This window comes from Haplochromis burtoni, unplaced genomic scaffold (assembly GCF_018398535.1).
Source record: "Haplochromis burtoni strain Fernald_Lab_line unplaced genomic scaffold, NCSU_Asbu1 Contig_1566, whole genome shotgun sequence".
NCBI lineage: Eukaryota > Metazoa > Chordata > Actinopteri > Cichliformes > Cichlidae > Haplochromis > Haplochromis burtoni.
Window position 1 is genome coordinate 13,406 of NW_024583927.1, and position 11,545 is coordinate 24,950.

At 39.5% G+C, this 11,545-nt stretch overlaps 1 protein-coding gene across 3 annotated transcripts in view; it reads right to left on the reverse strand.

The window, feature by feature from the left end:
- The window catches only part of LOC102306315 (outer mitochondrial transmembrane helix translocase), a 17,514-nt gene that overhangs the window by 5,610 nt on the left and 359 nt on the right, over nt 1–11,545 (reverse strand). For all 3 annotated transcript variants that reach the window (XM_005952366.3, XM_005952365.3, XM_005952364.3), the window contains exons 2-6: nt 7,654–7,789; nt 6,682–6,780; nt 6,397–6,517; nt 2,693–2,893; nt 514–620 (exon numbers count right to left, since the gene is read on the reverse strand). In XM_005952366.3, coding sequence (XP_005952428.1) covers nt 514–620; nt 2,693–2,893; nt 6,397–6,517; nt 6,682–6,780; nt 7,654–7,773 — 648 coding nt within the window. In that variant the 5' untranslated portion in view covers nt 7,774–7,789. The remainder of the gene's footprint in view (nt 1–513; nt 621–2,692; nt 2,894–6,396; nt 6,518–6,681; nt 6,781–7,653; nt 7,790–11,545) is intronic.

Below are 11,545 nucleotides of genomic sequence, written 5' to 3' on the forward strand. Positions count from 1 at the left end.
GGGCCGGTCTCTAGTCAAAATGCCCGGGCCGATTTTTTGTGCCAGTCCAGCCCTGACCGTATCTATTTTGCTCACCTATAAAACCTTAAATACTAAGAATCACCTGATATGCACAGATCATGTTGCAGGGTTTTGAGACAAATTTAACGCTGCCAGCTTTGCACAGATCCAGAAATGTAAGCTGCTTTCCAAGTCCCAGTGTAAAACTTGGACATCTAGGCTTCCACTGGTGATGATCTGTTTTTAATCAGGTTTAGATGTAGGCATTTGTAAAATAGTTTTACGTGTGGTCAGATTGCTTCTTATTTGCGTGTGGATTGAAGCATGCGCTCACGTGTCCTCAAACGTTACACACAAATCCCTGTAAACATTTGTAAATCAATTTATGCTTGTGGATCACATTGTACGCATTTGCAACCCTTTTGAGACAAATTCCACTCCATAACACATCCACAAGTCAGTGAATCTCTTGAGACTCCATACTGAACCCAAGCTATTCCGACGTGTGCATACCTGGCACTGGTGGTCTGTTTCGAGTCCATCCCACAAAGTCATAAACTGAGCCTTCATCATAGCTGTGGCTTCATGATCGGTGCTGGATCGATTCCTCAGAAAGGAATCTGTTCAAAAAACGCAGAATAGTTTTATTATTTCAGTTCGGATTTCATTGTTTGAAAATGTTTAGTGTAAATTTCCGTTTACATTTTTTGCCTGCGTATTGTTAGAGCTGGGTATCGTCACTGATTTCTAGAATCGATTCGATCCACGATTCGATTCAATTCGATTTGAATTGGGGAAATTTTGCCTCAGACAGTCAGAAATATTATAATTCTGATCACATATCAGTACATTTCCATATTTTTATATCTATAAAAAGAAAGCTGACGCTTGCGAGACTTTATCAAAGGTGTGAGCATCACAACAGATGCCTTTGTGTTAAAGTAGCTGAGGATAAAACACAGAAAAACATGAAGGTGATTTTCCAGGCCTGGGATTTTATAAAAATATTCTGCAGTAGATCAAAAACGAAAGAAAACCATTGATCACCATATGAACATTAGCTGATTCTGTAGAAGTGAAGCAGAGCAAAGTTACAGAGGTTTTATTAGAGACACAGCAAAGTTTTTTTGCAATTTTGCATAATTTTAAAGGGATTAAGATTACGTCCACACGTACCCGGTTATTTTTGAAAACGCAGATTTTTCTATGCGTTTGCACCTTTCGTCCACACGTAAACGGCGTTTTTGGTCACTGAAAACGAAGATTTTTGAAAAATCAGTTTTTGCATTTACACGTGGACTAGAAAAACGGAGAAAACGCAGCGTCAAAGATGTGCGCATTTTTTGACGTCACACTGTGCGCCACGTTATTGTTTCGGTGAAATGAATTTCTACAATACTGTTACTGTTAATTGTACTCTCTGCAGTGTTTAAATGCTTACATATTCATATTCCATCCACACATACGGCTCGGTTCTGCTTCTATGCCCCAGCTTTGTTTACTTTTTCCCACCGAGGCTTGTAGACTTCTGATTGGCCAACATTTCTGCACGGTTAGGAATATATCGCCACCTGTTGCTTTGGCATGTTCCTAGCAGCGTTTTCCTTCATTTCTGCCTTTACGTGTGGACGGGATTATTTTTTAAAACGAAAGCAGAGAATCTCCGTTTTCAAAAATACCCGTGTACGTGTGGACGTGGGCTAAATTTGTTCAGTATTGAACAGCAGAAATCAGGTTTTCTTTTCGGAAGTAAGTAAAAGGAAAAAAACAGCGACCGACAGCGCTGTAATAAAAGTAGACTTGTGTATAACAAGCAAGCGAATAATGCAGAATTAAACAGATTATTAGACGGGAAACTGTTCTTGAAGTACACTGTGTGTGTGTGAGAGAGAAATAGAGCTGCGCATGTAGTGTGATTTTATCATGGTAGAAGCAAAACAGCAAAAGTAAAAAGGAATTCATGACGATGTTTATGTGAAGCGTAGTTTGGATCATCTTTTGCGGCTGGTTCAGTCAATATTGTTTGAAGAGAGATAAAACCTGCAGCTTCAAGATGAAATGCAAAAATGGCGTGAACACAAAGCGTGGACCCGCCGAAACATCAGAATCAGCGAGCTGTCGGCTTTCAGCCCAGACCGTGACCGTGCTGCAACATCTCACTGATTATGTCTTTGTGCACAATCAGTGTACCTGCTCTCATTTACTGTTTTAGCTGTTTGGTGGTTGTTGAAATTTTGTGAGGTTTAACCTGAGATTCTGGCGTTTTGGGCAAAATAAATTTATATTGAAAAATCGATTCAGGGTTTTAATGAATCGATATCACGTTATCCAAGCTAGAATCGATTTTAATCCATAAATTGATCATCAAAACCCACCCCTATGTATTGTCTATGGTATTTGTCAAAATGCATATAATTAAGGCCAAATATTAAAGCACATTAACGTCTCTCTTTGCACTGGTTGTGCAGACCAAGTTCACTAAAAGCAAAATCGGTTTCTTTATATTTTTAATTTATATTTTATTATTACTATTTTTTTTATTTAAAAAGCACATACCATTGTTTAGAATTTTCTTATGTCAAAATTTTAAGGTAGAGTATGGAAATATTGCCACTAAATGTTATCAGATTGTAGTCAACTGAAACTTGGTTTGTTTTAGTCAACTTAATGTGTGCGTGCATGTCTTGTTCACCTATCTCGTCAATGAAGATGATCGTTGGGGCTAATTTGGACGCCAGTGAGAACACAGCAGCAGTCAGTTTCTGGGACTCTCCGTAAAATTTATCTGTCAGTGTGCTCGGCTTCAAGTTGATGAAAGTAAAGCCTGCCTCTTTTGCTGTCGCCTTGGCAATGAGTGTTTTACCACATCCTGGGGGTCCATACAGCAGCACACCTGTTGTGAAGACAATGGGAATATACACTGGTTAAAATATTGTTTGTCACTTCTTCCCATTTTTCATTTTTTATTATTTCTGATTTTTCTTTCCTTCTTCCTTCCTTAACATTTTCCCTGCACTACTTCCTTCTTTTTTTTCCCCCTTAAATCTTAAATATTATTCAGAGTCAGTTGCTAAAGACCCCAAAGAAATATGATTGGCTACCCCTATTTATTTTAAAGCTTACTTTATTTTATATTATTTTGCTGATTGTTAAAAAGCAAACTACTACAATAAAAATACAAAACATCCCTTTTCCCATAATAAATCTGTAATGACTATAGGGCAGATGAGGCACATGAGCTTGAAATTATATATTTTTATGAGTTTTCTATACTGATTTTACTTCTGGTTAAATTTTCTAAATACACGTGTACCTTGCTCTTTCTACTAAACTTCTTTTTGACCCCTTCCTAGCGTCCTTCTTTTCCTTCTGTTTCCAACCTTTCTTTCTTCAATTCAATTCAATTTTATTTATATAGCGCCAAATCACAACAAAAGTCGCCTCAAGGCGCTTTATATTGTACAGTAGATACAGAGAAAAACCCAACAATCATATGACCCCCTATGAGCAAGCACTTTGGCAACAGTGGGAAGGAAAAACTCCCTTTTAACAGGAAGAAACCTCCGGCAGAACCAGGCTCAGGGAGGGGCGGGGCCATCTGCTGCGACCGGTTGGGGTGAGAGAAGGAAGACAGGATAAAGACATGCTGTGGAAGAGAGACAGGTTAATAACACATATGATTCAATGCAGAGAGGTCTATTAATACATAGTGAGTGAGAAAGGTGACTGGAAAGGAAAAACTCAATGCATCATGGGAATCCCCGGCAGCCTACATCTATTGCAGCATAACTAAGGGAGGATTCAGGGTCACCTGGTCCAGCCCTAACTATATGCTTTAGCAAAAAGGAAAGTTTTAGCCTAATCTTAAAAGTAGAGATAGTGTCTGTCTCCTGAATCCAAACTGGAAGCTGGTTCCACAGAAGAGGGGCCTGCAAACTGAAGGCTCTCCCTCCCATTCTACTTTTAAATACTCCAGGAACAACAAGTAGGCCTGCAGAGCGAGAGCGAAGTGCTCTAATAGGGTCCGATCTGAACCGTGAGATTTCTGATCCGTTGCACCACTATAGACCATGCAACAAAGTTTTCCAGCTGTGGGAAAGAGTGTGCACTGCAAGATCCATTTTCATTAACCGCTTCAAATAAATGCGGCCAATGAGGTATGCAATTTGTTGGTAGAAAAATAAGATGTCTGTTTGTGACAAAACTGTCGAGTTTATGTTAGTCACGTGTAATATGTTGACATTTTGTAAAGGTCAAATTGTGAATGTTTTTATGTTGTTGAATAATAAAATTTATTGTTTATGCTCTATGAGAACAATTTACTGTGGAAATTGACTATTTTATGTTGTTTGTACAGTTTTCACAGCATCGTTGGTGGGACCTTTGTGCAATAAATGCCAGTGAAAATCAAGAACGCCTTGTGTCCGTTTTTCAACTTGGAGCGAGTTACAATATTCTTTTAACTCTGTATTCTGGCACTCCTGCTGCCCTCTTCTTGTTAGACCTGTCAGCAGCCTTTGACACGGTTGACCATGATATCCTGCTATTAATTATATGCTGGGCTAAAAGGGTCTGCTCTCCAGTGGTTTTTGTCCTATTTATCAGGAAGGCGTTTTTATGTTAACATAGGCCCCATAGCTCCAAAATAGCCCCTCTTAATTATGGTGTACGTCTAGGCTCAATTTTGGGTCCTGCCTTGTTTGTGCTGTATATGTTGCCACTGGGGTCTATTTTCTCATGGTACAACCTTTCATTCCACTGTTTTGCAGATGGCTTGCAGATCTATCTGCCTTTAAAAGCAGGGACAGACCAACTTCAGCTACTATTACGCTGCCTTGATGACATCAAACAGTGGATGTCTTTAAAATTTTTAATATTAAATGAAAACAAAACAGAAGTTGTCATTTTTGGTAACTTCATTAATAATCACATTGATTATGTGGGCCTATTTTCCTCCTATTGTAAGACAAATGTAAAAAACCTCACCTTGATGGTTCCTTCAAACTGTGTAGGCAGTTGTGTTGAGCGCAGTAGTCCAATCCAGCTTTTTTCATCTAAGACAACTAGCCAAGACAACTTCCTTCCTTCCGTAAAAACCTTCCAGCTAATGTCTTTGAACGTGTTATTCATCTCTTTATTGCTTGAATACTGGGCTACTGCAATTCTTTGTACTTTGGTCTGGACCAGGCCTCTATTTATCGTCTCTAGCTGGTCCAAAATGCAGCTGCTCATCTGCTAACTGGCATTAAATGGAAGGAGCATATAACCCCAGTTTTAACCTCTCTATACTGGCTCCCTGTTTCTTACAGGATATCAATTTAAACTTTTTCTTTTTGTTTTTAAGGCACTTAACAGCCAAAACCCCTTCTTACCTGTCTGAGCTTCTATTTATTTATGCTCCAGAGAAAACCATGAGATCCAGTTCAAAACTAATGTTATCCATTCCACGGAGTCTCATGTTAACAGAGCTTTCTCTGTGGCAGGTCCCAGACTTTGGAATAGTCTTCCCTTATATATTAGATCTGCACAAACACTTGATCTCTTTAAATCGTTACTGAAGACACATTTTTATGGTCTGGTTTTTAACACACTTTGACCCAAGCATTTTGGTTTTAACAGTTTTAGTTGTTTTTATTGACTTATTGTATTTATTTGTTTTGCTGGCATTTTACATTGTTAAGCACTTTGTGCCACACGGACTGTTGGAAATGTGCTATATAAATAAACTTGACTCCTAAATATCATGTTTAACCTGAGTAGCGTAATACCGCGGGGGGTCTGAAAATAATGTGCCGGGAGTTCGCTGTTCTCGTCGGTTCTAGTGAGCCTTGACCACCCAGTCAGCTGTCGCTTTTCTACTCTGTCTGAGCACTGAAAACGCTTTATTTATACAACAAATTCATTCACCCATTCGCCCCCATTCACACTCCGATAGATGCATCGGAGAGCAACAGTATCTTGCCCAAGGCAAGACTGGAACAGATTGAACACCAACCTTCTGGTTAGTGGCTGACCTGCCATACCACCTGAGCTATAGCCACCCCAGTCCAGTCTGTCACCGCCCTCTTATGTCCACCCTTGGAAAGAACATGTCTGCTACATATTCAGAACAAAAGTAAACTTATAATCTGGATCTTGGAACTAAAGTAAAAGAGTGCAGATGACAATATAATCAAAATGGAAATTACAGCAAACAACAAATGTTTATTGTTTATATCTAGTACAGATGTAATGCAATGATTAAAAGCTGTGCATCCTATGTAGATTTTGATTAAAGTTTCTGTGGGTGCCCTGATTAAGGCAATATTGTATCCCGTCTAAGACCCATTAGAATCAGGCAAAGGCTGATGCTGATAGGAATCCTGAACAACAACAAAAAAGTGAATGATTGCTGACCTTTGGGTGGCTGCAGCAGTCGGGATTCCCTGAACAGAGTTCTGTTCTGAACGGGGAAGATAATTTTCTCCATTAGCTCATTGATCACCTCCTCCAGACCTGCGATATCCCTCCATGTGATCTGCACACAGGAAAAAATCTGGATGAATATTGCCTGCTAGTGCTGATGGAGGAAAAAAAAAAAACCCACACTTCCTGTTTGTGCCAGTACTGGGTACTGTCAGTTCTCTGTTGTTTATATGTACAGCTTCAGTTTAAACAACACATAGCGTAAAGTGAGATTACCTGCATGGCCTGCGGGTCAACCCGGTGAGCGTCAATGCGTTGTTCATATGCAGAGAGTTTAACATTTTTAGCTTTATTCTGACCTGTCCTCGTCGTTTCCTGAAAGACACAAAACCAGAAACAAATCAAAGACTCAGCCTGTGCTCTATGTGCTCTATCTCAGCATCATACTGTCCTCATCAGCAGGAGACTTTTTTTAAATAAAATATACAGGATGAAATGTGTATGTGTAGGTTCTCAGTCATCTGGGTCATGGCAATCTAAGGAGCTTGGAAAGAAAAGTAGCTGGTTTCCCAGTTGCTTTACTTTCAATCTCCTTAGGATACAGGATGAAAGTTAAAATACACCAAAAAACGGTGATCATGATCATGACGGACCAGTACAGTGCCCACATCACTACAGTCATAGCATCAATTCGACAGACTCTCAGTGCAGGACTCACAAAGTCTTCGTGAATTTTCGTACCCACTCTTCCTTAACCTCTAATGCTTTCATCAAGGTGAAAGAAAAGAGGTTAGGAAAAGGTGATAGGAGAGATTTCTGGAACCTACATAGTTTTGGCGACATCCTGTTAAAAATGTTCATCCTACTGTAAAACCTTCCTAGCAGACCTGATTATGAGCAACTTCAATCCATTCAGTTTAGATATTTGTGCTCAGACTGAGTGATTCAGAGTGGTGCTGACATGAACTGTGTTTATGATTGTCTTCTTTATTGTTTGCACAAAAACTTGTTCTGTGTAGTTATTACTCAAGATGTTTTTAAAGTATAATTCTAAAAATGTCATTATCTTTACAAATCAAAAGAAAGGCATTAAATATTAAATATTCACTGAAATGATCAGTTAATACCTGCACATCAGCAAATCTGAGATTAAACATGAAAAAGAATCAGAAATCATTTGCATTAAGGTGAGACACAAAAATATCTGAAGACAAAACCTGTTGCAGTAAATCTTGATTACCCTCTCACCTGTCTGTGAGGCTTCTCCCGCTGCTTCATGACCTGGTATAACTGGTATATGAGATGGAGGCCAAAGCCTAAGCTCAGAAAAAGAGCGATGCCTCCAACTGGTGCAAGGTTTGGTGCCATTGTCACTTCAAAGATTCTGAGACAAAAACAGGTTTACACAGATATTAATGTAGAAAATGCTATCAGGAAGGTGAATACAAACGGCAGGAATGAGACAGCTCACCACCTGGCCTTCACTTTCTCACTCACTGCTTGTTATTACTGTGTGGAAAACAAATGCTTTATGAAGGACAGAAGTCTAAAAAATGCCCATTCATCTAGAGTTTTACAAAGTTCAGGAAGAAACTGAGAGAAATTTTTTTGAGATCAGCAGTTTACATGGATGACTCAAAACTGTGGGTACTGTAGCGGCAACCTTCGGTCCTTCTTTGCCGCTTCTGCAGGACGTAAAGTTTCTGACTCGTGCTCTTGTTAAGTCGCTTGGATGCCTTCCGGTAGCAAAAACGAGGCGAAGGAAAAAAGGGGCAAAACATTTATTTTCCATACAAATCGAAAGGTACAAAACAAATGCCTCTGGTGGGAGCTCCGTTTACATTCCCTTTATGTTACAACAAAAAAACATTAAAACAGCGACGGTCAGAAAACCATTGCTCCACGTCCTGCTTGCTTACCGAACCTTTTACCCACACCCCTCCGCACGCGGGCCAAATACACACCCCCTTTACGACATCTATCAACACTTTAGAACAACAACAGACTAACAAAGCAGAATTAATTTATGGAGCACAGCCTATATAACATATATATAACATAAAATGATCAAGATTATAATAGAAACTTCAAGATCATGACAAATACTTAAATATGCCATGATGTAACTGAGTAAAATATTGGCCTGGACTTGGCTCCAACAGGCACATTGCTAAAAATTCTGGTTCTGTCCAAAAACTCTTCACTTGTTCCTCACGCTGAGTGTTTACAAGTGAGCCACAACAATTGTTTCTAAAAAATAACAGGATTTTATTGAAACAGAACACATTAACTGAATATTAACTTAAGTTAATATCTGGTAATTTACATATTAACTCCTTGGAGGACGTATCTATTCAAACAAAACACTTCAATATCTTACTCTGTGTATCTGTGTATGGACAACAAAGACCGAATAAACACTTCATTTATAGCTGGAAATACACTGTGAGGCCAAAAAAAAAGTCTGTACCAAAAAAACAGGTCACACAGTCTAATATTTCGTTGGACTGCCTTTAGCTTTGATTACAGCACAAATTCAGTGCTGACATTGTTTCGATAAGCTTCTTCAGTGTCACAAGATTTATTTCCATCCAGTGTTGCATTAATTTGTCACCAAGAACTTGCATTGTTGATGGTAGAGTCTGAGCGCTGTGCCAAGCCTTTTCCAGCACATCCCAAAGATTCTCAATGGGGTTAAGGTCTGGGCTCTGTGGTGGCCAATTCGTGTGTGAAAATGATGTCTCATGCTCCCAGAACCACTGTTTCACAATTTGAGCCCGATGAATCGTGGCATTGTCATCTTGGAATATGCCCATGCTATCAGGGAAGAAAAAAACTATAGATGGAATAACCTGGTCATTCAGTATAGTCAGGTAGTCAGCTGACCTCGTTCTTGGATCACATACTGTTACTGAACCTAGACCTGACCAACTACAGCAACCCCAGATCTTAGCACTGCATAGGGCTGGGCTATATCATACCGTTCATGGTAATACCGGTGTAATGTTGGGCAACGATAGGAAAATGAAATATGGCAATAGAATATGGGTAAAACGTGCATGCGCAGTGCCTATGTTTACATACGCACATGGCGGCGACGCAGAATGAGAAGAGCGAAAGTGGATCGTTGAATGAAACGGATGAACCAGAATTGGTTTGTAAAAATGCTGGAACTTCAGTAGTGTGGGACTGGTTTAGCTTTCGTCCGTCAGATACACAACAAAGCACTAGTTTTGGTAGAGCATGCTAGCGGGCCCTCGTTATTGCCGTGTTTTTTGGAAAATACGGCATTTAAAATCAATCCTTTGATTTTTCTGAAAATCGACAGTGCCCCTTATAATCCCGTGTGCCTTATGTATGAATTCTGGTTGTGTTTACTGACCTCGAAACGATTTTATGTACACGGCGCTCGAAAATCTGTCAAATGTTTCAGTACAACTTTGCTAAGCTATGAAGCCGCACCGCTTGATGGATTGTCGGAGCATTACTGCTATCGTAGGCAGGAGCCTCGCGGAGTGATATGTACTGTGCTTCAACATAATATTACTGTATTGTGTGTGTATAAGGTCTTTTTAAGTTTTGTGGATATTATACATGGTTATGCTGAGGATATGTCGGCCAATTTCCACTGGAAATGCCTTTTGGTTAAACTGTCAGCAAGGAATTTGCATTTGCACCGTTAAATTTTCTATATAACTTTAATGCACATTAAACAAAAGCTGCTTGTTTAAGTGAAAATACATTGATGGGTTTTTTTGCAATAATAAAGTTGAGGAGTTGTAAAGTATTTTGTCTAGTGTCAATTATATTGTCAGTTATATCGTTATCGCAGATTTTCAAATGTATATCGTGACGTGATGGTCATATCGCCCTGCTCTAGCACTGCCCCCATACGCTTGTACAGTAGGCATTAGGCATGATGGGTGCATCACTTTTCTGCCTCTCTTCTTACCCTGATGCGCCGATCACTCTGGAAAAGAGTAAATCTGGACTCATCAGACCACATGACCTTCTTCCATTGCTCCAGAGTCCAATTTTAATGCTTCTACACAGCTGTTCAGTCCCAACCCCGTCAGTTCCCTCCACATTGTGCATGTGGAAATGCTCTTACTTTCACTTTTAATCAGTTCTACTGTTGTTTTTCTTTTTCTTATTTTTCTTCAATTTGATTTTATTAAATGTTTAAGTGATCGCTGATCACAAGCATTCAGGATTTTTTTCTGGCCACACTTCTTCCTTGAAATCGATGGGTCCCCACTATCCTTCCACATTTTAATAATGCTTTGGACAGTTCTTAACCCAATTTTAGTAGTTTCTGCAATCTCCTTAGATGTTTTCTCTGCTTGATGCATGCCAATGATTTGACCCTTCTCAAACATACTAACAGCTTTTCCACAACTACGAGATGTGTCTTTCGACATGGTTGTTTATGAAATGAGAAGCTAGTCAAGGAACCAGTTGGAGTTAAATAACTTGTTGCCAGCTCAAAGATAATCGCCCATGCAGTAATTAACCAATATGAGGCTCGTACCTATTTGGTTAGTTAAATCCAGTTGGCGTCTTTTTTTGGCCAGGCATTGTATTTTACTGTGAATGATGCAACATTGGGACAGACTTATGTGAACATCATGAGATTCAGAGTCCTTATAATACTCATATAATTAACAATTAATTTCAAACAAAAAAATCTAAAACTATTAGCATTTTCTGAACATTTTATTCAATGTTAGTGACAGATTGTGAAAGTGAAACAAAAATAGCCACAAGGCTAAGAGCTTCACAACTGTCATTACAAAACAGAAACTTAGCGTCTTTAGTAGCCCTTTAGGGACATTTTTCACAGGACGCTCTTAAAATGACCGGCACAAAACAAGGCAACACGCCGTGGCGATGTGAGATTCGCGTTTTGTAGTCTAACTGTAAGGTTGTCCGTAGGTAGGTTATCCTCTTTTCCCAAGTGCTTAGCTATTTCCACTCAGCTGGATTGAAACGCACCAAAACTTTAAATCAACCAGCGTGACCTGGGTGTTTTGACACACCTCGGAGCACCATCGCTTCATAAACCCGACACACAGGATCGCATCCCAGTATTATCCACTCCAGGGCACACTCCACATACTCGGACATACTGAATATATAT